The 26,763-nt window shown below is 45.4% G+C and overlaps 1 protein-coding gene and 1 pseudogene across 1 annotated transcript; one reads left to right on the top strand and one right to left on the bottom strand.

The window, feature by feature from the left end:
* Positions 1–168: 168 nt before the first annotated feature.
* Positions 169–16,395, bottom strand: LOC144119069 (uncharacterized). Its single transcript, XM_077651793.1, has 8 exons — positions 16,306–16,395; positions 14,192–14,261; positions 13,907–13,995; positions 9,990–10,055; positions 9,331–9,438; positions 8,750–8,803; positions 8,558–8,611; positions 169–618 (listed from the first exon to the last, which is right to left on the bottom strand). The coding sequence occupies exons 1-8, from the start codon at positions 16,348–16,350 to the stop codon at positions 370–372; spliced, it is 735 nt and encodes a 244-aa protein (XP_077507919.1). The 5' UTR covers positions 16,351–16,395; the 3' UTR covers positions 169–369.
* On the top strand, positions 5,215–7,106 carry LOC144118736 (uncharacterized; annotated as a pseudogene).
* Positions 16,396–26,763: the final 10,368 nt, after the last annotated feature.

Genomic DNA, 26,763 nt, shown 5'->3' with positions numbered 1-26,763 from the left:
TAATGTTCGGTAAAAAGTTAGCATAGCAATTTAAGCCTTACGAAAGGTACGAAAACAAGAAGAAAAGAGTTTTTGCACAATTAGTTACTGCGTGTTCGGTAAAAGTCAGTGCTTGTAAATAACTTGAAGTAAGAAAAACAAACTTGCGCATTTTTCCTTGAGCGTGCTCGCGTGCCGCCATAGCCGACAAATTTTATGCGAGTTTAGCGAGAGCTTTAAGCAGTGCTGTGTGACACAAGCACGTAAATGAAGTGATGCGTGATTTTTATATCATCTAAAAAAATTCTTAGTAGTAGCTGCTTAGTGAAAGCAGTGCACACACGAAATCAGATAAACGCTGTCCTGAAGGCCAGACGAGTAGCGTCTCGGTCATTGAGCACGCGGAACTAGGCTGCTAGCGGCTCGCTTCACTGTGGCCACCGAGGTGTCGGCGCTGACGCTAGCCGCCGGGAAGCGGCTGCCGATGACGGCACTCCGCTCGGGACGCGGCGCGGGTGCGAACACGCGGTGGTGGTCGCGGTGGGCTCCGTGGTCGTAGGGCGTGTACAGCGGCTGGCCGTTCTTCACCTTGCGTAGATGGTGGCAGTAGAACTTGCACAGCACGATCAGCACCAGCGCCTGCACAGTGTCAGTATTCACCACATGCTTACTGTTTGGACGTGTGGCAGTGTACATGGCATATACACTGAACATTTGTAGTTGGGTAGGACCTGCATTGTAGCAAAGGGAAAGCGATATTTGTGATGCGACTGCCCGGTGCAGGGAACAGCTTTTGAAAGTTCAACGGGCTGGGACTTCAAGCACAGGTATGTGCGGCGCAGAAGTTGGTTCACTATTATGACAGAAAAATAAAGCCCCAAATAAACTGTGACGTCCGTAATCAATAACAGGAAGCGTGGAACATAGCTATAGAGCTGGGCACAAATAATGTTCCTTACTTGCGAAATACTATCATTTAAGTGGCCTTTTTTATCTAAATGTCAAGCAACTACACCAGCAAGTCCTTTGCCGTGAAGTTAATGCCGTGTTTCCAGTATTAAACCTGCTCCGTCAGTTTTCCGGTAATGACACTACAATTAGTAGCCAATTTTTTATCCAAGTTATCAAGTATTTCAACTTGGGTTTCTTGCCATTACTTTCAGTGTCCGAAATATTCTAATCGAGAAATCTCTCCGAATATAATGTCAACGCCGCATTCAAAGACTGCCGGAGCGATAAGTCCTTCTACCCGCACTGAACAAGCAGACATTTTCGTATTTGAATTCAGCAGATATATTGCGGCGTTGCAAATGGTGCATGTCTGGACGCTGCGGATTAGTTCACATTTTTATCTTTTCCAGAGAGCAGCAAACATACTGTCCGCATTCAGAGAGATATTGCATACAGATCTGAAACACATTAAGCGGTGCGCTGTCTCATATTGAGAATCCTTGATGCTAAGGAAACGAACTTCAAGACCACTTATCTCACGCCGCTTTGTAGAACCGCTGTTACAAAGATAGGACTGTATATTGCGTATTGTTAACAAATAAAGCGGTGCAGCTCCAGCAGTTCAAGATCGCGTTTGTAGTGAAGCCGTATATCTATCAGCCTTCAAGGAACGAGAGTAGCCAGAAAGGTTTAGGCAGACAAGACGCTTCACGGTCCCTTGTATGTGAAGAGCAAAACTAGCCCGCTGGTCAATGCGCACCACTCACAGAAGCCGACCCCTGGTTCCTACAAGTGTCGCACGCCTGACTGTAAAAGTGATGATGATAATGAATGATTCTAAGGAAGCAGTGCCAAATACATCGAATGGCCGCAGGTATTGCCGAGGCACGATTGTCTCCGTTTAAAAGGGCGTACCTACCAAGCAGGTTTCAGGAGTAACACGAAATTTTGTTGTACTATAAAGTGTAGGGAAGACTGCACATGTGAATTCGCTAATCTCCTGCAGAAATGGGGGGCTGGTGTTTTTTACGAAGAAAGAAGGCGGAAAATACAGAGGAATATTGAAAGACACAACGTACAAAAAGTTCATATGACGACGAGAAGTGCCCGCGCTCGGAATATGCTGAAAGATAGGCTACTACTTAAGGTCGGATACAACTCAAGAACGAAGACAGCTTTTCCCTGTCAAAGAACCCCCTTTTGGCCAATGCCGTCGGCCAATTCTCACGACTCTGCAAACGTGAAAATACCGGGAGCGGGGCCACAATGTAAACAGGAGTCTATCGACGACCAAAAAGGGGAGGGATTATCGCCTTTCAACTGTCACCTCCTGCTTTGTCACACTAGCAGGGTCATGAGAACCGGCCGACGCCATTGGCTGGAAGGGGTCGTTCGACGGGCAAAAGCCGCTGTGTTTTTAAGTATTTTTTCCGACTATAGTGGAGACGTGCTGCGAAGCATTGCACTACCATGGCAGTAAGTACAAAGTAGGCGCTCTTAGTCAAGTGTCACGTTCGCCTGATACCATATCGTGCGGTTCAATAATAACATGTTAAAGGAAGAGGTGCTTCTATTCGATCGCTGTTCTGCTGCGCTCCGTCAAGTTTTTTTTTGCATTTTGTGTCTACCGCCATTTCGTGAGCCCACTGGTCCTCGTGTGGGTTTTTGGTACGTCTAGTGCATCGTACGAAGTGCGCTGTGTTTGATTTCGCCCGTCTGCAGCCACCGCGGTGGTTGGAGACGAACCCCTAAAACACCCAGTCTCCCCACCATAATGTTTCGATAGGTATCCCGGGCATGATAAATGCATTACTATGTGCAGTAAAGCGTCGGCTGGCTGTCATGTGCTGAATAACATCCTCGAACCACCATTACTGGTGTTAACGGAGTGGGATCTATCACAACGCATCCTCTCGCAGAGGATGGATTAGAGGAAGTGGAGAACAAAAACGCTCGCCTTCAGGAAAGCACCAGTTATAATTAGAGCACCTTACACGATACGCTGAGTAAGGCGGAGTGTGATGAAGCCCGGTTTACGCTTGTCTCCTATAATAAAAAGCGACCGGAGCGGATTCCTGTAGTGTCCCGCCCGACTGAAGAGGGCCGAAGCTTTTGGCAAGTGAATATCGATAATAATAATTGGTTTTTGGGGAACGAACATGGCGCAGTATGCCTCATATATCGTTGGACACCCGAACCACGCCGTAAGCGAAGGGATAAAAGAGTGAGTGAAAGAAGAAAGGAAGAAAGAGGTGCCGTAGTGGAGGGCTCCGGAATGCTTTCGACCACCTAGGGATCTTTAACGTGCACTGACACCGCAGAGCAGACGTGCGCCTTAGCGTTTTGCCTCCACAAAATTGGCAAGCGAATACAAACAGAGATTCGTTAGAAATTGGTTCTGCCGAAAACGAGAAAGTTACGTCATTCAGAGTAAATAAAGATGACAGGTTCTGTGTGTGTGTTAATTTCTTAACATCAGAGAAGCATCTACTGTTGCTATCTGCAGTGGCTGTATTAGTTGTCAGTCCTTCCATTCCCGAGCCCTACACACGAAACGCTGGGAAAATGGAGCTGAGGGATGAGCAACTAGAATTTCGAGGAATGCCGGAATAATCTCGGCACGCCGACAGACTATGTACTCGACGTCAAGAGGATGGAGCGGTGGAATCCCATCCCATATATTCAGTGAATCTCACATGCAGGCAAGACCGCCCATTGCAAGAGAGGGTGTTCTTAGACTTCACTAGTTATCCTGGCAAGAGTATTTTTGACCAGCACTCCGGTGCTTCAACTACAGGCGATACGGCTACATGGCAAAGAACTGCCGCGCAAAGCTCCGATGCAAGGTTTATTCGGAGAGCCATTTGCACACCCAGTGCAAATCGCTCCTGCTACAGAAGTGGGAGAACTGTGGTTGTAATCATACCGCTTCTTTCTGAGGTTGTCCCCAAAACATAGCTGCTTCAAACCTCTGGTGTCACGAAAAACGTCATGGCAGTTCGCCTCGCCAAAACGCACCTCCTCCAAATCTGGAAGCAGTGCATCTAGTGCGCCAGAATCCAGTGCAGCCTGACATACACCAAGCTTTGAAACCTGCATCGTATGCGTCCGCGCTGTACAAGTCAGCTAAAAAAACTCAAGCAATCAAGTACACAATTCTGAATCCAATTCTTCAGCTGTGCGGCTTGCTTCCGCATTGAAGAGGCCTACTCGGGAGCGTTCTGAAAGTCATGTGCAATATCCTATTTTGGATCTCTCAATCACCTCATTTGAGCGTTCTTCTGCTCGGCCAGTGCAAGCGGTACCTGAACAAGGCCCAGTTACTGGAGTCAACTCTTCAATCTCAGTGGTGCAGCTGTTTACTGTGGTTCGAGCTATTGTTACAGCCATGCCGCAAGGAAACAACCTCTCGGAGGTGAAGGCTTTGCTCTCGGTGGAGCCTCTACTGGCACAGCTTCCTAGGTCCTGCATTGGGCAAAGTTTTCATGAAAAACCGCTTACAAATGTCACCCTTATTCAGTGGAATGTAAACAGTTTAGGAGCAAAAAGTGCCGACTTTCCAAGACTTTTTGAGCAAAACAATTTTCCTGGGTTGTGCATACTTGAAGCCGGTGCTGGTGACGACTACCGTATCTCGAACTATTTGTCATGCAAATCATCACGTTCCTCTGGTTTGAGCAGGGTGATGTGTGTGTGGATGGACCTACCGTGCTACCTGATCCAGTACAGTTATTCTGATGTTCCGGAGTAAAGTGTCCTTGGTAAGGTCTGTGTAACTGTTATTAGTATCTGCAAGCATCTTGTCGTTGCTGCATTGATGCTGTACTGAATATCTTTAATATAGCGGGCTCTCATTTACCGATTTGCAGTGATTTTTACACTCATAATATTGCTTGGGGTAGTGGCCACTATTTCACCCGTGGAAGGGTCGATGAGCGCGCCGTACAGAAATGTAACTTATGTTTTGTGAACGATGGTTCTCCGACCTTTCTACGCATTTTTCTTTATCCGAGCTGCATAGATCTGACTCTGTGCACAGAATATCTGGTGTCTGATGTGGAGTGGGCACAGACATTGAGACACGTGGTGTGATTACTATCCGGTATTGGTAAATCATGCTAGCTTACGATGTCAGAGTGCCCGACGTAAATCCAAACTTACCATTTGGGAAGCTTTTCGTCTGTCAGTCACAACATAACTCACAAAGTTTCCATAGAAAATAATATTGACGACATCGTTTTGCTGGTGCAAGATAGCCTCAGTCTTTGCACCAAGCAAGCTCCCATGCCTGATGAGTTCACAAGTATAGTTGAAGAGCATGAGCGACATGAGGGCACTTGGATGAAAAATGGAAAATGTTTACAGTCGATTCAGGCCTTTAGAATAGTATCATGAGGCTCAAAAGATTCATTCGTTCATGCGTAAACGTCTGCAGCAATTTGTAACGAAAAAATGGCGTGACTACAGCAGAACATCGACCCCTCACACTCCAGTACCGAGGATACGGATGAAGGTCCGCTCCTTAACCCATTTGGGGCCGCTTTACGTTAACAAGTACGGCTATAATTTCTTTTATTTTTAATTGGAAAATGAGTATTTCTTTTTCAGTAGTTTGCAACTACAGCAGCAGAGGGAGAGCCAACACTCCTAAATCAAGCGAGCGCGTTCGCAGCACTCCTAGGAGTACATGTCTACGATCAACTATCGGCCAATTTCATTCCCGCTAACCTCTCAGGTAAGCGCCTCGTAAAATTGTTCTCCTGGTTAGAGTATCAATATTTCATGAAACATCTTTTATATAGCTTCAAGAAGAGCGGATGTAAGCACTGAGTGCTGTGAAAGTTGCATACGTTTTACGCTTTTTGTGTAATATAAGAGTAAACCTTGCTGCAGTATCTTTAGTACACCAGTACCTCGTGTGTGCACAATGGCAGTCGCTCTTCTAAATAGCTGATACTATAAATTCGGATGTCTTCTTCGGCAAGAAACCATTCTGTCGGCTCAGCGAAACACACGAGGCTGCAGCAGATAATTCACAGAATGTTGGAGATGATGTTGATTTGGTCATAATTCCTTGAGACTCATCAGCAGAAACAGACGAAGAGGAAGGCGGCGAGGATTGTATGCGTGCTATGCCAGTGAATGACGTTTCTGGTAAAAACTGTTTTTCTGTTTAGTGTTTTAGTGTGGTAGCATTTACTTAGGCACTTTGAGGCTCCTCAATGTTCGGCGTCAATGATCGTGACAGCAACAAAGCACTATTTTTCTTCGTTATTTTCATCCGTAGTAGCCTAGACAGTATGTAGTGGGGCTGAAGCGGGTAGAATAGGACAGGGCTCGGACACCACTTAGGTTGGTGATTCAGTGAGGGAGGAGAGGAGTGTGCACTGCGAATATTTGGATCAGTTTGCGCGGGGGTCTCCGAATGTTCTGCGATCCACCTTCGAGGCGCAGTTCATCCTGCGCAGAAGCATGTCCTTTGCGTGGTTCTTACCGATGCTATTGCGTCCTGTTTTGAGCGAAACACACTTTTTGCCATAGCCTTCAAAGCCGTGCAAGTCCTTTACATCAAACTGTTTGTTTTGCAGGCAAAGTCGAAGTTAATTGCTATAGCAAGGAAGAAGATGACGAGTGTGTCCTCGCGTTGAAGCGCGCAAAGGTTCCTGTCGTGAACTGGACCAGGCATCAAGCTGAGCATACCTGGGAGAATTCAACTAACGAGGCAGCGGAGCGCAAGGCGATGTTAAGATCTCTCTACAGCGGTTATACTCCGAGTCAGATATTCAGCACCATTCTTGATGACCAAATACTCACTCATATGATAGTAGACTGGCAACTATACAAAGCAAAAAAATGGGCACGGCTTTTCTAGCGATTTAGATGATCTGAAGAGGTGCACCGGTATTTTTCTGCAGTCTGTCTAGAATAGCCGCCCACGTCTGAAACTTTACTGGTGCGTTGATGATGATGTTGGAGTGCCATATGTAGCTAAGCGTATGAGCCGAAATTGGTTTATTGAGATAAAAAAAAGTTGCACCTAATTCTTGATCGAGGAGACGACTGATCGGATGTTCAAAATACGTCCCCTCATGAACCTACTGAACGAAATGTGCTTTTTGAGGGCGGGATTCGCTCGCGCGACCTTGTGTCGAGCAGTCGCACACTACATCAAGTGAGCAAATACGCCGAGTGCCCGGTTACTGTCAACTAACAGTTTACCCGCTTTCAACAAACTTTGAAGTCTGAACGGATATTTCCGATCCGATGTGAGGTGAATGATGCTGGAGTTTAATGATAATCAATATATTGTAGAAGACTAGCCCTACTGATTACAACTTTCCATGCCATAATGACCATCAAGCGAGAGTTATAAAAACAGCAGTAATGACAGGCCCGCTGCGCTACTCGTCATGAGAACATTAGTTTTTTTTAGCATAGATGACATAAAATAGCGTATGCAACATTTCACTTTGTTGTAAATAATCGCACTCAAGACGCTCAACAATTACAAAGGAACATAATACACCCAAAGCTGCAAGAGGCGATATGCAGGCAACCAAACTTATTATTATGACGCCACTTCCAAAATTGCTGAATCTTGCTGAGCGTGAATTAGCCTTCATATACTGCTTCGTTCTGTGACCCCAAGCATGCTTCTTGTAATTTGCCTCACACGTAGTCATGGCCATATTTCTGCAACCGCTGCAAATCTGTCACACTTCTGTGCACCGCTCACCAGGACCTCTCCTTGCGCTCCTTTATTTGTTCTGTGCTTACAGCAATAATAAACACTGCTCCACAGACTACAGGCCTGATCTGGCTATTAATTACTGTAAACCTAAAGTCGAGCGCGTTTTAGAGGGGGAAAGCTGCATGTGGCTATATTGTAGTGATGAAATGTAAGCTCCAAACACAGCCATCTGTTGCCTCACGATATATAAGGTGAGGTCGCTTAGCATGCTTAAATTTGCGAAATATTCAAGGCTTAACATAACAGCGCTAATCTGCTGAGTGCACTTTAAGGCAAATGAACTTCAGGATTTTCCGCTTGACCCTGGGGGAAGAAGAGATCATGGTAGCTCTACTGCGTGTTTCTCAGGTTCTTACACTCATTGTCAGTCCTCCGGCCCAACATGACCATAGGCGATACATTCTCATGAGCAGCTGCTCCTAGGCCTCTTAATCATTACTCTAAGCTATTAGGGTAACGCGATTTTAGGCAGCACGTGAACACATCAGTTTTCCCATGCAACACATCAGAACAGCGACGGTGATGCCGCTTCTATATGAAAAAGGCTTGTTCAACGCTACTAGTGCAACCGCACACTCTGCATTTTGCTGCTCTTGAGTGGAGACCCACGCAGCTATTTAAAAAGTTTGACGTTACGCCTTGAATTCATTAAAGACATCCCACAAAAAACAGGTACGCGAAATTTGACTGATAATAATGGAACCGTGGTTGCGTTAATTTATTGCTTTTTATTCAGATGTTTGGACATTTGAAGACAATGTGGGGCAGCGGCAGTAACCACCGAGGGAAAATTTAAGACGTCTTTGAGAAACTTCTCCTTTTAGGTGAAATTTTCCAGCCCATAATTATTTGTAGATAAAGATGCATGTTACTCACCTTGAAAACGGCGTATATAAAGTAGAAAACGACATAGGAAAAGATGGATGTGTCCTGTTAAATGAAGACAGTGGACAGCATAGTGCGTTACGGGCGAGGTAAACATGACTGTACAAAATTTGTCACACCTGATTTTATAAAACAGGAAGGCATAGTCGCAAAAACTCACTGCACAACATCAAATGCCCTCACCCGGAGTTTGTCATGCTTTCTCAAAACGTTGTCGTCTTTAAGGTTGTAGCTGGGCTGTAAAATGAGAAATAACAATTTATTATCTTCCTCTTGTACATCCAAAAAGAAAGGATAAATGCAGTTTTCGTGACATTTCTAGCGCGTTTCTTGTATCTATGTTTCTTAGATTTTTCTTCGTAATCATTTCTAATGGAATGAAATATAGCAACTAAATCATGCTGCCGGTGTTCATTTTACTACATCATTTCTATTAGTTTTGTCTTAAAGTATGCGCAATCGGTAATAAGGTGATCACTTTCAGACTTGAACTCACATGCATGCACTGAGACTCCGACGACATTGATCGCATGCTTTTATTCTGCAGTGACAACACTCAGGCGCTTTGCTGTTGGCATAAGACAGACATTTCATGCTTTGGTTCAGGAACATGCGTGGGTTGGAAACATTGAGTCTAACAGCAAGAACTGTATTCTCCCAGCAACACATTCATAGCTTATGCGCTAAAGCCATTATATGGCTATCAGCCTGGGCAGTGCATCATTTCCTTTCATGATTGAATAAGGAAGAAAGGAGGTACACACGATGTCTCCCCACTTGAGCACACAGGCAAGGGTCACACTGCCGCAGAAGCACAGGACGGCAGCCACTACCGCCCAAGCGATGAATAGCCGGAGTGACTCCAGAGGCTCCTACACATGCAGTCAGAGGCAGAAAAGAGACATGTGAAAAGCTCAGAACAAACGGCTTAACACAGGCCATTAACACGACCATTGCACAACTTTTCAACGCAATGACGACTCCTACGTGTCATATACCCGAGATATATAACAGTAATAAGTTATTACTGAACTCCTTTGCTTCTTCTGCTTGTGAGGCCACGTGCACTAGCGCGAACGCAGATTACAGTATTCACTTTTCGATCAACTGGATGCGACACGACGCAAAAGGGCGGAGTTCACTTTGGTGTTAGCGTGTAGTTGAATTCATTGGGCATTCATTTCATACTTTTAAATGGAATGTCTTAGATATAAGCCGCTTTATTCAATAAGAAAAACAGTGCGCGACCATAATGACAAGATGCTGCACTTGTGGCGCCATAGATGATTGCGGGGCATCTTTGAAGCGGCATGCCGCGCTAGGCTAGCAATTTCTGCAGCAAGGGCTGTCATTATATTTACAAAGACGATTGCCGAACTGCAGCCACAGGAATTTTAAAATCCTACGCTTGAATGTAACTTACATCCACAAACTTGGTAACACAGTGGCACGTAGGATTTTCCGCGAGCTCTTCTTTCGGTATTCGAAACTGGGAGAGAGAGCGACGCCAAAATGACATTAGTAACCAGCATCAGACTAGTGTTTTCAAATCAGAACAGGAAACCAGTCTGGCGTGCAGGCGCCTAAAGCACAGCCTAATGTACAATTTAACGGTGCAGCGCGGCGCAATCGAGAAGCTGGTACATCCACTGAAAAGACGACACATCACAACTGTCGGAGGCGCGCCATAAGATTGCTGTCGCCTTACAGGTGGTCTGGTCGAAGGTGGGCCGCTTTTAAAATTGTTTTTATGAGGCGCTTTATTTATATGTCTTCAAACTACCCATTAGGTCGTCATTACGAGGGAATTATTGGGGTAAGGGCATACTGTGACTAGTGACAAAAAGGTCTTTAGAGACACGGTGAGAACAAATCCACGCAGTCTTATTTCTCTGTAAAAATCATTTCTATGGCTATTTCATTTAATGTTATTATTAGTCCAGCGAAAATTGATCTATTTATTGAGCTAATTCCAAAAGAAAAATTTACCCCTACCCGATTCAAGATAATAAAGTGGTAATTTCGTCGGCTTGGTAACAAAACATATATATGTTCAGTCTTTCTCGTCCATGTGTGGTCTTGCGTTATTTGGATGCAAATTCCTGAATTCTACGCCATAAAGGGCTCTGTGGTTGGCCTTTCGGAGTGCGTCGCGGTGTAGCGAAGCCTCTGGCATCCATGAGGAAAAGTGTGCCTGCATAAAGCAGTGTACTTGAGAAACGGATAGGTTATGTCGCCTCCTGCGTCTCATTGTTCGCCTTTCGCACGGAATGAAAGCTGGCATTTCCAAGAATACACCGTATTTTCATCTAGACTGGGGCAATCTGTTGAAACAGGTCAGCTTGAATTAGTCACCGGTGTTTCTTTATTAATGTGTTCTAGGGAAATTATTCTACAAAGAACAAGGGAGAATAAACATTAGAATAGAAAGCGGAGATATCAATCTCATATTCGAACACCCAGGAAGTAAATAACAAAACAATATGTGCACCAGAAAAGGGCTCTCAAAGGTACAAAAATTGACAGTTGCCGAAAGAGTAGGCCGCAACGCGCGGCATGTGCTTCTCGTGTCCTGCTTCTAGCGTCCTAAAGAACGTAGCAACGATCACAAAGAGTTCTTTTGTGCTCACCAAACCTCGCGCTTCTCTTGACAATGATTTCGCAGCGCACCTTTATCCGAAGAAGGGCTCATTCACTGCTTGCGGTATGCTGCAACGCGTGCGTTCGCTTCTAGTGCGCTCCGAAATATGCAAATTTGACAGTGTTCACGCACTTAGTTCAAATCATGCTGCAGTTTGACGTTGACGTGCATTGTTAAGTAAGAAAAATTGGTGTCGTGGGCTGCATAAGACTACGGCAAATTTGGCGCACTCCAGAGGTTTAACTTGCTCAATAAACGCAGAAAGGAATTCCTGGTGACTCTGGAAGGTCGCATACAAACTATTTCCTTAGAACTGCATATAATGGTCACTGAACAAAGTCAAACAAACAAAACAATTGACCTTTTGCATTTCGTGTGAAATCCTTTGTTTAGAATAGAGCACTATGGGCACAGGTGGCTTATATAGTCTTCAGATCTGTTGCCGTTATATAGCCTAATGTGACAAATGCATATAACAGGCATTGACAAAAGTAAAATACAAAACAACTCTTGTTTCACAGAAGACGACAATAGGAAAACTTGGCATATGTAGCCTCCCTGTGACCTTATCTTGCTTGTTATTTTGGTCCTGATGACGTGAGTGCGTAGCTCAAGCTGCCGCTATTGTTTGTTACGGGACGGAAAGCCAACGAAGAAGGAACATGAAGGATGGTGATGGCATAATTTTATTGGCGCTGGAGCCCTGGCGCAAGCGCTCCCGCCAGCGCCACTGTGCAGTTCATCGACTTCTAGTGCGCCACAAGACCAGGAGCCACCGAACGATGGTTCCGATCGCAAACTAGAAAAATGGCAAGACGATGAAAGACAGCACATGCCAATGGGTACGATAGAAGGGATGAACAGAGAAGTAGATGAAGGGCTTGCCGTCACGATGAAAGATATGAGCAGATTAGCCGATGACGACCGGGTGAAGCCAGGTCCACGAAGAGTGAAAAGCCACCGGTTACCGGAAGCCTACGCCTAGGACCGTGGACGCACACAACGGCAGGGCTGGGGCGCTGTGTTCTTTTGTGTGGGGGGGGTGGTCAGTGGGGTCTCAGGTCAGCGGTTTTGATCTGGGATACGTGGCGTCGTTGGTCATCGTGTCTTCTGGGTTCACATGTGTGGGCGATCATTGAGACTCACATCAGTGGCGGCGGTCTTGGATCAGTGTGGTCGCAGTCATGTCGTCGTGTCTTCTGGTCGGGCTTGAGGCAGGGCAGATAAAATCGGCGGCGTTGGGTCATACCTGGCATGCTGGGATAATGCCGGGAGGTGCGAAACCACGAGCACTTCAAAGGAAACATGCGGGCAGCACAGCTCTGAAGCTCCGGGGCCGGGGTAGTAAAAATACCACGCACTTCCGCCAAATGTTGCGCAGCGGCCAGCCAAAGAATAAGGCGCGATGAACAATGTACAAGAGATTTTTAATGTCCGCTGACCTAGAGCGAGCGCTCCGTCCCGCACCACTGCCGGCCTCGTCTCCTTCGTCGCAATATGTTCCGCTAAATGTGAATGTCCAAGCGAAGCGAATGACAGAATAGTTATTTAAACTATCTTCAACCACAACTTGCCTTTCTGTGGTTCTATAATAATTATAAAAATGACCTGGACCAGCTGAATTTAGACTGCAGAGAAATAGAGAATCCACGGTATAAACCGGCTTTGTTAAAATACACCCAGAGTAGGCCTGAGCAAACAAAGTGATTAATCGCAAAGGTTTATTTGGTCTTGTTTTGAATTATTTAATGCACGGCAGCTGCAACAAATCATCGTCCACGCCAAACTAGGTGCAGTAATATATGCAAATTAAGCCGGTTCAATAAAATATTTGGCATAGAAATGCTTTACGAAATGAAAATGGTACGTGCAGTTTAACGTCCCGCATCTGCATCTGGAGTATGCCGGATACAGAATTGGAAGGCATCGGGCAAATTGCGATAGCCTAGGGGTCTTAAGCGCGCTGATATGCAGGTTTTAACGAGTTTTACGATTTGATTTGTACTTTTGTATAAATGACTTAACTATGATGCAAAAAAAAATAAAAGGCACCTTACAGTTTTAATTAGTAATCGGCGCGGCGCAATAACAAAGGTGTGTTCGCTGAAATATGGCTCTGTACGGGACAAAACTGGCGCTTTGATTTGACCAGATGAACAACGCATACTTTGCTGAAATGCTGATGCGAACTGTTCACTTTAGCTTTGCTCTGGTACGCAAAATTATAAATAAAACTTAACCCGATCTTACAAGCACACTTTAAATTGCTTGCATCCAGGTGGAAAACTGTTTAAGAGTGCGAGTTTCACGTAAACTAGAAGTTCACGCGACCGTCAATGACAGGATTAGAATTCCGATCAGAAGTGCGGTCCTAGGCTCGAGCCGACTTTCAAATAATACCCTTGACTCCTTGATACCAATAGCAAGGTCCAGCGAAAAGAGTCCTAGCTCTTTTTCCTATTTCTGGCCCTTTCAGATGCAGCTCTTTACACATAAGTGTGAAAGAAGCGAACGAAGAGTGATGGAAAGCAGACTGCTGTGATGGTGTTTAAATTAACCCTGGTCACGATTACTTGTGGACTGGCCTTAGGGACTAAAAGAGTGCCGCTTCCTTTCAAAAGTTACAAACTGTAAGTCTGAAAAAGCTACAATTTTGGTAATACAGGCAAACATAGCAGACTGCAGTGAAAGCCACGAACCTTTTGCATGCCGCTGAATAGTATGACTCCTGTACAGCTGTTTAGGAAGCACTCCGTGCCGAAGTAAATGTCGAAGTATAGCATGTATTCTGAAAGTAGCGGGAAAGGAGTTTCAGTGAATCATCAGTATATTTTTCAGGCTACTACTTACGTCATTCGTGATAACTAAGTAATGGATTGAAATGTAGAAATTTTGAACCATCAGCTACAAAAAAGCCCCACTTTTCTTACTCTTCCTTTTTTAAGCTCACGAAAAGTTGGACATTGTTGAAAAGCACCCCTCACCTCGAATACCGCCGAACTTGTTCCTGTAGCCCAAGATGATATAGTAGCAACATAGTAGTGCTTGCGTGAGCTGAAACAAAAGATTTGAGCAAAAAAATTATGCGTCTGAACTGCAGAGGAAAGTAGGGATCATCGGCGACTACCCTAGACGAAAACCGTAACATGCACTTCTTAAACATAGTCTTTTGTATTTTAAATATTAATGCTTGGGGAAGCCTTGCTTCCGCGCAAGAAACATATATCGAAGTATCGAGCCGCTGCATGCGATTTGCCACATGATTCCATAAAATACAACAAGCACGCTTAGCCCAGTCGTGGTTGTACTTGATAGCGTTATTTTCTATTTGCGAGGAAGAGCGTCACATATACAGAGTAATGTTTCTTAGCCTCTAGAAATTTTTGTGTTAAAATAATGAAGCATACGTCGGTGCGGTCTGCGCATGTGGACCGGACAACAATAGTGCCACTATGTCTATAATAGACATCATAACATTTGTTTTTTCCACCTCGAAGGAACAAATTAACATTTTAGTTTCAGTTTTAGGACACAAGATTAAGGTCGCCGGCATCTAAGGCGAATCACGTGTTTAAATTGTGTGAACCGGCATTGTGGTTTGAAGTGTCGAGCGTCAAAAATGTCTTTAAAAGTGTTTTATGGCAGACTTCCAGTGTTGAAAATATTTCAAATAGCGTCACGGCACGTGCTGTTCTCGCCGAAACCAGGTTAAATTCTTACAGATCAGTCTCTAAATATGCTGCGTTAAAAATGCAAGCGGTATCATTTTATAAACGCGCGAAGTTGGAACGCCAACTCAACGAGCCTTGAAACTGCCTCTTTTCGCTCGATATTTCGAACGACACTAGCGATTAAAAAAATTAAACGCTATAATTTCGCTCCTATGTTGACAGTCTTCGATTTCGCAATACAATCTTACGCGATAAAAAAAGAGAAATTCAAGAGGTAATTTAACTGTTTAGGCTCACAATAAATGAGCTTTGTTGCGTGCGTACTGTACGGCTTGCTTAATTATGTACACGGCAAGACTGCACCCGCATCTCAGTGTTTTAAAAATAAACTGCAAGAAATTCTTAGAATCATCAACATGTGGCGCCAAACCGAGCAACTTTTGGCAAGCAGCCAACCATTATAGCTATTTTATAAAGACATTGGCCGCATTGCCATTCCTTCAAGCAGAAATTAACTTATGATACTTGGCAAGCATGAGAATATGTAATATCGCATAGACGGTAGTAAAATCAGTCATCGCTAATTATATATGATATCGGTGCCTCACTGTTTGCGAAGACTTTTATACGAAAAGCAAGGATGACACAATTATTTTCTACTTCCCACACCAGAATATAAGTCAGCGACAGGCATCTATCGCTCAGAGAGCTGCATTAATATGTTCGCATCGGACTATCATGTTAGTAGTAGGATTTTGCATGGGCATGTTTTACTGTACAACGGGATGCTCATGGCGATTAGAGAATAACAGGCCTCTTCTAGGCATAGCAACCATTCGCTTATTGCTTTTGACGAAGAAACTTATGCAGCGGAAGGTGAGCTTAAAGATTCCTCGAGAAAGCTCTGCACTACCGTAATCTGTAGTCCCCAAGAGGGCGACTTCATTTATTGACAAATCATACTGGGAAGAAAAATTGCCAATGCACCGAGTGTCATTAGCGGTGTAATCCCGGGTGCGAGTGCTCGATTTTAGCCATGCTTTTATCCGTGCACTCGACGCATTGGCCTGCAATGAAGTGTGGAACTTCGTTCGCACGTAAACAAAATTCTGCTCTCATGATGGAACATTACGGGAGGGCTTGAATACGAGGCCCGCACATGTTCTTCCCTTGCAGTTTTACTTTTTCAGTTGCTTGCGAGCAGCATGGGTGCTGAATCATCAAAACGTCGTTAAGATTAGGGTATCTTTTTATGAATTGCTCGACGCATTTTAGAGAGCTGATGTATTCTCTTGTCCACTGAGAAAAGAGACAATATAACACAGAGAGTGGCAAATACAAACCAAGGAAACGTCTGCTACGCAAACTCCTAATCACAGAAACCACGAGGAACATCGCGTTGCCTAATTAACCTTTAAATTACGTACAGAATAGACAACGGCGATCTTCTTGAGGTCCTTGTCGCTAACCATGTTCTTCAAGAAATGGGCTGCTGCTTCTTCTTAAAACATGGCAAGAAGCTGGCTCATTCTTCAGTTTCATCTTCTACTCCTGTTGCCTAAGCTTGTGCATTTCTTCTTTATCTTTGTCCACTCTTCATTTTCCTTCGTTATTACTGTTCTCTCAGCCCAGAAAGAGCATTAAATTATTACCAGTGAAAAAGCAAGCATTAATTTAAACAGATTCCGATGGAATGCAAGAAATATAAAATATAAAGCATCTGTAAGACACAAGGGTTCAGCAGAAGTCGCTCTGAATCTATTACGTACCTCGTTCTAATCACAAAAATACTACTCTCAGCCTTGGAGACTTTCACGCGTGATGAAATTAGCCACCGAGACCGAACAGAATAACCCATTCTGTTTCACTAGTGCACTTCCAAAGTAGTAAGTACGGTATGCAACGCCGCACATTTGTATTTTTCGTTGATATAGGCAGGAGAGGCCGGTTCAAATGATCTACCAGTGGTTGGTGCCACATGGAGGACTATTCGTTCTTGGTCTTGTTGTAAACTAGAGGTACCTCCATACGATTATAATGTTTGGTCTTTCTCTCCACAAAACATTGTTTCCTTTACCAGATGGCCATTGCAGAGAAGGTCGGTGAGGCCAATCCTATGTCTTCTCAGGCCGTAAGCTTACATGCACTGCTTAGGGCTGCTTCTGTTGAGAGATTACTTATTTTCGTTTTTATGCATGCTTTCTGGGAACCTGAAAACATAACTTCCCAGGCATGCGACTTGAGTTGCAAAGCTATCTTAAAGTTAAATACTAATTTGGCTTTCTCGATTGTTGAATATGATAATAGTACCACTCGTATTCACTTTTTATACCATTACGTCATGACCAGCAGCTTGCTAATAACACGGCTAAAGGATATGGTAGGTGGGTATTTCCGCTCCACACCCATGTGACAGATGCCTTGTGGCAAAGAATAAAAAATAAATATTTAGCATGATGCAGCGAGTATGGGAAGGTAAATAATGGCGTCGCGTTCAAGAGACAGGAGATAAGAAATTGTGTTAGAGAACAGAAGAATAATGTGAACATAGCCGAAATGAAGCGCAGCAATTGCACATGGGCGGTGCGTGTAATTATGACAACATATAACCAATCTGCAGCGATGGCGCAGAGGTAGAGCATCCACATCGCCATCAAGAGGACTGGAACTCGAGTCCCGGTGCCGCGCATTTCTCCACCAGGTTGGAAACTGCATATGTCAATGAAATTGCATATCCGCGGGTTGGGTGCGGCCTGATCTCGGCAACAAGAACCGACAACACACTCCCTCGCCAGAACAAGATTTGGCCACCCTGGTGTAGTACTTGGCCACAACATTCTATGAACAAACCAAATAACCCTCCGCCCTCAGTCCCCAGCGGCTGCGCAGCAACTGACCAAGGCGGAGGTAAGACCTGTGACGCAGCGGAGGGTGCAAGTAACCTCTGTCTCCGTACAGGCGGCTATTGGAATGTGTACCTGGCAACGTTTAACGCTAAAACCGTATCCAGTGAGGCTAGCCTAGCAGTGCTGTTCGAGAAACTAGCGGGCAATAAATGGGATGTCATAGGGCTTAGTGAAGTTAGCAGAGCAGGTGACGCGTTTACAGTACTAAAGGACGGGCACATACTGTGCTATCGAGGATTAGCGGATAGACGAGAACAAGGTGTGGGGTTCCTCATTAATTAAGATTTAGCTGGCAAAGTATAGGCGTTCTGTAGTATTAACGTAAGGGTGGCTGCTCTCGTAATTAGGCTCAATAAGAGATACAAGCAGGCCTACGCACCTACATTAAGTCATGATGGCCAGACTGTTGAAAGCTTCTATGAGGACGTGGAATCGGCAACAAACAGATTAAAATCGCAGTACACTGTACTAAATGGGCGACTTCAATGCGAATGTGGGTAAGAAGCAGGCTGGCGACCAGGTGGTAGGCGATTATGGGATAGGCTCTAGAAATAGCAAAGGAGAAATATTACTAGAGTTCGCAGATAGAAATAATTTACGGATCATGAATACCTTCTTCCCCAGACCAGAGAGCAGGAAGTGGACCTGGAAGAGCCCGGATGGTAAGACTAAAAATGAAATCGACTTCATACTATGCACTCAACCTAGCATCGTTCAAGATGTGGACGTCCTCGCAAAGGGGCGTTGTAGCGACCACAGACCGGTAAGGTCACGAATTAGCTTAGACTTGAAGAGGGAACGGAAGCAGCTAGTGGAGAGGAAGGTTAACAAGCTAGCTGTAAGAGGGAAAGTAGAGGAATTCAGGATATCGCTGCAGAACAGGTATTAAGCTTTAAGTGAGGAAGGCGATCCTCATGTTCATACAATGAATGACAGTCTGACAGCTATCATTATGGAGACGCAGTAGAAGTAGACAAGGACGGTGCGACAGGATACAGCCAAGCTATCTCAGGAGACTAAAGATCCGATTAAGAAACGTCAAAGCATGATGGTGTCTAACTCTACAGGCAGAATAGAACTAACAAAGCTATAGAAGTGTATAAATAAGCGCAGGTTAACGACATAGAGAAGTTTATTTTGGAGAGAATCGAGCATGCTCTAAAGAACGCAGGTAGCCTAATAGCGGTGAAGAAGAAACTAGGCATAGGTAAATACTAGATGTATGCGTTGAGAGACAAGGAGGGCAATTTAAGTATAAATATAGATAAGATAAGTAAACTAGGCGAAGAGTTTTACACAAATCTATACAGCAACCAATGTAATCAGAACGTTAAGAATAAAGACAGCAGCGTAGAGCAATGCGGCATCGCGCCAATAACCAAAGAGCAAGTAAAAAAGCCTTAGTAGCAATGCAAAGGGGGAAAACCGCTGGTAAGGATCAGGTAACAGCTAAACTGTTGAAGGACAGATTGAAGATGGTGCTACAAAAACTATCATCTCCGTATGCGCAATGCCTTATGACTTCGACGTTACGGGAAGCTTGGAAGAGCGCAAACATAATCTTAATTCGTAAGAAAGGAGACGCCAAGGACTTGGAAAATTACAGACCGATCCGCTTACTGTTCGTTGCCTACACGGAATTTACTAAAATAATCGCTAATTGAGTCAGGGCAACCTTAGACTTTAATCAACCAAATGGTCAGGCAGGCTTTCGTAAAGGATATTCCACAGTGGATCATATTCATGCTATCAATCATATGATAGACAAATGCGCCGAATAATCAACCACTATATATAGCTGTCATTGATTATGAGAAAGAATTTGATTCAGTGGAAACTTCAGCAGTCATACAGTGTGGGGTTGACTAGGGGAGATAAATACGTTATCCCTACTTTACCGCGGCGGACATAGTTAAAAGCCGCCTGGACCCCACCCCGTGATCGCGTACTCTACCTACAGCACACCAACCACGGCGGGCCTTGCTCTCACGGAACAAAGGAACGACACAAACAAGTATTTATTGCTACACCAAGAAAAATGTTAGCTAGCAACAAAACACGCTGAGGAATCGAGGTCGTCCGACTCACCCGAAAAGTTACGAGCGAATGTTCGCCCACGCTAGGGCAAGGGATACTTCGGGGTCTGGACGGGACAAGATACGGGGGGCAGTCTTCTCGCTGCTTCCTCGCCCCGCTGGCGAAGAGCAGAGCCGCGAGCGACATGTCAGCTCGCGCCGACGATCCTAGCCGATCAGCAGTCTCCCGCACGCGAGCTTCAAGCCGTCTCTTGCGCTACGACGCAGGCGTCCTCCCTTGGTAGTCAAGGTAACTGACCAGGGACAGGGAAGTGTCCCTCCTTGAGGCAGCTGCTGCACGTACATCGCGGGAAAGTCTACAGAGGGGACTGCAGGCAGGTCCCCACATCCCCCCAACCTTAAATAGACCCATGCCCCTGAAAGTACAGGCTATGGAGGAGTCTCCTGATCTTCATGAACTTGAGGCAGCTCTTTAGCGGAGGTCACACCGACAGCGCCCACTCCGACTTACGCAGTTTTCCGAAGGCGGCGTGAATGTCTCCGCTGGGACGACTCGCATGGCCCGTAGACTCCGTATCCGCATGCCCGCGAAGAGAAGGCCGGTTGAAAACTTCAGGCCGGGTTTCTGAAGTAGTCGCCAGGGCAACAGCAGCCGGAAGTGACTGGAATCGCCACAGCTGTCCCAGATGGATGCGGCGAACAGGATACAGGCCGTTACGTCGCAGCAAGTGGCAGCGAGACAATGTGAACCGTATAGCAAGCTTGGGTGGCTCCACCGAATCTGCAAAATTGCCGAAACGTTCATGGCGTGCCTTTAACGTAGGTCACGGGAGGAGAAACGGCATCCGCAAGGCCCTCGTGGCACAATGCTCACCTCGCTAGCAAAACGTGTCGGGCGGCTCTGCAAACGCAAAGTTCGAGTAAACAAAGCCCTTTCTTGAGTTGAACGAGACTGCTCAGTTCGTGCGAGGTTACAATAAAAACGGGCGGGCCGCAAAGTGCGCCCCCTATCAACAACACAGTCCGGTGGTCGTGTGTCTTCTGTCGTGGTACAGGCAGCTCCGAAAAGCCTCAAGCCTAACCACCGCTCCGACAACGACCGTGAACAAAACAAAGACCCGAAACGGGTTACATGCGCGCAGCCGCGAGGAGACATCAGCTTTGTGGGGTGGTCCTACCCCGCTCCATGCACGGAGCAGCTTCTGAGCGGTCGGCGCCCACTATATCGGACGGTGTCGGAGCGCCCGGTGCCGAACTGCAATACCAGTGAGCTCGTAGCGGCACCTGTGGCCTCAGGCCACCCGGCTCCCGGAGTCGAAAATTAGACAGCAGAGAAAAATATATTCAGAAAATTCGGACCATTCACTCGGTTTCTGTACTCGCATCGGGCTCGGCAACTCAGCAGGCGCTAGGCCTCGCACTCTCTCGATGCGGACCAAGTGGTTCTCGTGAAGGAACTCTAGGGAAACTTGACAAAAAATGTGCTGAGCATGTCAAAAAGTGCAAACATGCTGCAGCGCAATACAGCTCGCACTCAAGAAGGCATGCCGCAGGTCCTAGCGATCAAAATTCACTCTAGACGTAGCACTTATCAAGTGCGGACAAAGAGCGTTCCACGAACCGAATAGACAGTCGTCCAATGTTCAAAGAGCAGGCCCCACGTTGGGCTGCAAGATGTGAGGTTGAATTGCGAGATAAACACATTCTCCCCACTTAATCGCGGCTGGCATTGCTCAAAGCCGCCCGTACCCCACCCCGTGATCGCGTACGCTACCGAGCACTTGCCGACCACGGCGGGCCTTGCTCTGATGGCAGAAAGGAACGAAACATTGGCTAACACAAGCAGGCATTTATTGCTACAACAACAATAACGTCAGCAAGCAGCAAAACACGCTATGGAATCCAGGTCGTCTGACTCACCAGCAAAGTTACGAGCGAATGTTCGCCCACGCTAGGGCAAGGCATACTCCGAGGCCTGGACAGGACGAGATACCGGAGCCAGTCTTCCCGCCGCTTCCTCGCCCGCTGGCGAAGAGCGGAGCCGCGATCGACACGTCCACTCGCGCCGACGATCCCAGCCGAACAGCCTTCTGTCCACTCCCACGCGCAAGCTCAAGCCGTCTCTCGCGCTACGACGCTGGCGCCCTCCCTTGGGAGTTAAGGTAACTAACCAGAGAATGTGCTCCTCTTCGAGCCGAGGCGGCTGCTGCACGTGCATTGCGAGAAAGCCTACACAGGGGACTGCAGGGTAGGTCTCCACAACAGGCATTGCGGAATCATGGTGTAGATGAGCCTTATGTTTAAATACTGGAAGTCATACATAGGAACAACACAGCTACCATAGTCCTCCATAAATTCAGCAATAAAATTTGAATAAGGAAGGGCGTCAGGCAATGAGACACGATCTCGCCAATTATATTCACTGCTTGTTTAAAGGAGGTATTCCGAGGCCTGAATTGTGAATGGTTGGGGATAATAGTTAACGGAAAAGAACCAATATACTGCGATTTGCTGATGACACTGCCTTGCTGAGTCACATAGGAAATGAACTGCAGTTCATGATCAGTTAGTTAGACAGACAGAGCAGAACAGTGGGTCTAAAAATTAACATGCAGAAAACCAGACTAATGTTCAACAATCTAGCACGGGAACAGCAGTACACAATTGGTAGCGAGGTGCTGGAAGTGGTAACGGAATACGCTTACTTAGGGCAGGTAGTGACAGCTGATCCGGGTCATGAGAGAGAAATAAGTAGAACGATAAGAATGGAGAGGACCGCATATGGCAGGTTCTCTCAGATCATGAATAGCAGCTTACCAATATCCCTCAATAGAAAAGTGTACAACAGCTGTATCTTACCGGGACTCAAGTACAGGTCAGAAACGTGGAGGCTAACGAAAAAGGTTCAGCTTAGTTTAAGGACAACACAGCGACCCATGGAAACAAAAACGATAGGTGTAACGTTAAGAGACCGGAAGCGGGTAGAGTGAGTGAGGGAATGAACGCGTGTTAATGACACCCTAGTGGAAACCAAAAGAAAGAAATGGGTCTGGGCAGGGCATGTAAAGCGAAGACAAGATAACAGCTGGTCCTTAATGGTAAGAGATTGGATTCCAAGAGAAGGCAAACGTAGCAGGGGTGACAGAAGGTTAGGTGGGTGGATGCGATTAGGAAGTTCGCAGGCATAGTGTGGGCGCAGCTGGCAAAGGACACGGCTAATTCGAGAGACATGGGAGAGGCCTTTGCCCTCCAGTCGGTGTAGTCAGGCTAATGATGATGATGATGAGAATACGGAATGACCCCTAATGGCAAATGGTCAATATCCACGGAAATGAAAATGTTGCAGAGGAGAGAGGGTTGAGAGATGAGAGTCCTTTATTGGGTATCCTAAGGTTTTAACAGCCAGCGCTGGATGGTGCTGTCTCAAAAGGCAGCGTCAGTCAATTACTGCATTTTATTAGTTATGTAGCCCCCACTCACTTTGGTTCGTTTTTGAATATTTTGAAGTCACGCCAGTAGAGTTATTTGTGTAAGGTATATTGAAGTCTTTTTTTTTTCTTCTGTAGTGCTAAAAATGTTCGTCCTTTCGAATTGCTTCACAACTGCAATCTTGTCGAATAAAGCCCTAAAAAAGAGTTTTAAACTCTACATACAACCTGAAAGCCGAACCCAGCTACTTCTGCGGGTGTAGAGATATTTTCCTAGCTACGTGAGTCAGTCGATACTCTTTACCTGTTGAAAAAACTTCCTCTTGGGGGTATTTACGGAAGGCAGAGTATGCGTTTTTGACTTCCGATTGCTACATTATTCAGAGACGCGAAGAAGTTTGACCCGGCCCTTTTATGAACTAGAGGAAAGATATTGATCCAACACAGTGTTTTTATGCGCGCGTTGCATCTCAGCGGCCTAGCGGCCTCGAAACAAGCTGTAGGAATTGTTGCTAATTTGTGCTCTCTTGATAGTTTTCTCTAAGTTAATAAAAGAGTGAAGCAAATTTCTTTTCATTCATGAAGCCTACACAGAACGGGATAGTTTTCAGGCAAAAATACTGTGTATTCCAGACATATTCGACTGAGATTTAAATTCCCATGTTGCCTCTAGCTCACGTACCCTAGTTTTTAACTGGCACAGCTTTTGCCGCAGCATTCTGGTGAGCTGTTTTTTGGGCACCGCGCAGAATCTGCACGCTACCGTCATGCATATGCTTGTTTCACTCTTAAGACTGATTATGTTTGTTCATATCGTCAAAAAGATTTAGGTGTATTATTTAGTCATGTGCATTAATGTTGCACAGGGCTTGTGCCCGTTTGAGATTCAGGGTTGGCGCTCTAAGCTTGACGCTTCTTTCAAGCTTGCCAGCCCTCTCTTAAGGGGCATTAAAAAACAAAACTCTACAGTGACCCATATTTGGCTTCCTTGTTTCAAAAGCCTTGAGTGGATGTTTTTTTAAACTGCCGTTCTCAAAAACCTACAATGTTAATCTGCAGTGATATGTGACATGATTTTTCCCGACGTTTTCTTGTAGCGTAAAATGGATGCCATTAGAAATCAATCTCGACTCTCAGAATTGAACGCTGAGAAAGTGTTTGGCTTATGGTTTATTTGTGTTTAACGTCCCAAAGTGGCTCAGGCTATGAGGGACGCCGTAGTGGAGGACTCCGCAAATTTCGACCTCCTCGGGTTCATTAATGTCCACTGACATCACACGTACACGAGTCTCTGGAGCTTTGCCTCTATCGACATTCGACCGCAGCGACCAGGATCGAACCCGCGTCTTTCGGGAAACCACCTGAGCGCCATAACCGCTGAGCCACCACGTCGGCCGCCGAGAAAGTGTGTTCCTTAGAATATATATACTGAAATATTCCTGAGAACATTTATATTATATATTAATTACAAGATATATAATTGCAATTCAATATCAGAGCTTATAGGGACGTTTCATACATATGAATTCAAACTTGTAAGAAGTGTTTCCTTAGAGCCTGGATTAAGGCTATTGAACACTTTTCAGTTCAGTCCTCATCATTTAGCGACGATTTGTTTGCAATATGCCCGAAGGTGGCGGCTGCAGTGCAACAGCTATAAGCAAACGAAGGCTTTTGAGGTATTAAATGAAATGCTTACAATAACTTCTACTGGGGCTAGATGTTTCATTGTAGCGAAATTCTTTTTTCGGTTTTGATTTCTAGAAGGTACATGCATATTAATTTTACAATTTTTTTCTCGAAGCACATCAGTAGTCCAAAACTTTGTGGTTTTAAAAGACAATGATCTGAGAGGAGCATAATTCTGAGGCAAAAACATGGCTGAAACAGAACAACGTAAAACAAAGAACAGTGATGGGGCTGGGTGAGTTTAACCCTACATTTACTCTCTGGGTTAATGACATCCAATTTGAAATAAAGAGGAACAAATAGGCTCGGACAGGGCATGTAATGCGAAGGCAAGATTACCGCTAGTCTTTAAAGGTGATGAAGTGGATTCCAAGAGAAGGCGAGCGTAGCAGGGGGCTGCAAAAAGTTAAGTGGGCGGACGAGATTCAGAAGTTTGCTGGGTACGGTAAAGTAACAGCAGTTCACAATTGGTAGCGGTGTTCTGGAAGTGGTAAATGAATGCTTCCACTAAAGGCAGGTAGTGGCCGCCGATGCGGATCATGAGAAGGAAATAACTAGAAGAGTAACATAATACGTAACAGAAGGGCGAAACAAGACGAATACAATAGAAGGAAGACACTGACGACCCGGACAATCGCTGCACTCGCAACTGATTTTATTTCGCCAATGCATGGGATATATAAAGGTTCCGCCGCGCATGCGCTCACAGAATACAGAAGGAAAGAGGCGACAAGCCAAGGACAACATGGAAGAATTTCATACTGTATGGTACATCTCATCTTGTGGCCGAGAAAAGGTGTTGGGGCGGCGCCCTACGTGTACTAAAACAACTCTTGCCTTATAATTCAGCACACTCAGAACTAATAAAAAGAAGCACACTGAGCTTGTGCCTCAACTCTGATCTAGATAAATTGTGCGAGCATGATATGTAGACCAGCTTTGACAGCCAATTGGCACGAATTTTGTTCTCAGGCTACCACCAGTCGATCGTGACGGCTGTCGCCGAGACCCTGCTGAACAAGGTAAAGACTATCACTACGATCATGCAGATGAGAGAAGGTGAGCGCATCTTGCAACCATAAGTTGCCCTCCTACCTGCACAAAGTCTCGCTTAACTTGAAAGTTGTAAACAGGTTTGGGGTGCCGCACGTTTTCATGGCTGCGGTAAAGCTAGGCCATTTGTGCCCTCTTATCTCAGGCAAGGAGACTACCAAAGCAGAATGTGGAAAAAAGCATGCCAAGCCTTATGTACAGTTCTAGTCAGGAGTGGTGTACGAGATTTCACGGTCGTTCAAAGAGCCTATATTGGCCAATCTTGCAGATGCGTCAACGATAGATTAAGGAAGCATGAAAAAAAGTTTAGAGAACAACGCCGATGTGAGCATGGTTATGCATTGCATGTCTCGCAAGGAATGTCGCCGCGTTTAGATAGTGCAAGGATTATTGGCAAAACCAAAGATCAAACTGCTCGTGAACTATTGGAAGCTTACATTATAAAAAAGAGGAGATTATTGCGTAAGCGATACTTCACATGTACAAAGCAGAATGCGACATTTTCTCGGCCAAAAGATAAGATGTATATTACGGCGTGAAATTGTTCTACGCTGTCGTTGGCACGTCTCTTGTTTCTTCCTGTAGTCTGTGAGCGCATGCACGGCGAACCTTTATATTTCCCATGCATTGGCGAAATAAAATCAGTTTTTAGTGCAGAATTGTCGGTCCCGTGAGTGTTTTCCTTACATTGTGGTCGTCTTTTTTCGCGATGCTGCTGTGTCGAAGTAAAAAAACAATGTGCACAAAAGCTTATTTTACTAAAGAAGAATATG

This window comes from Amblyomma americanum, chromosome 2 (assembly GCF_052857255.1).
Source record: "Amblyomma americanum isolate KBUSLIRL-KWMA chromosome 2, ASM5285725v1, whole genome shotgun sequence".
In the NCBI taxonomy this organism is placed as follows: Eukaryota; Metazoa; Arthropoda; class Arachnida; order Ixodida; family Ixodidae; genus Amblyomma; species Amblyomma americanum.
This window is presented reverse-complemented; position numbering and strand designations above follow the sequence as displayed.

Coding starts and splice junctions, on each gene's coding strand:
- LOC144119069 (XM_077651793.1), bottom strand. CDS start 16,350: ATGGTTAGCGACAAGGACCTCAAGAAGATCGCCGTTGTCTATTCT. Junction 14,262..16,305: donor AGATCGCCGTTGTCTATTCT/GTACGTAATTTA, acceptor CTTTTGTTTCAG/CTCACGCAAGCACTACTATG. Junction 8,612..8,749: donor GAAAGCATGACAAACTCCGG/GTGAGGGCATTT, acceptor TTCATTTAACAG/GACACATCCATCTTTTCCTA.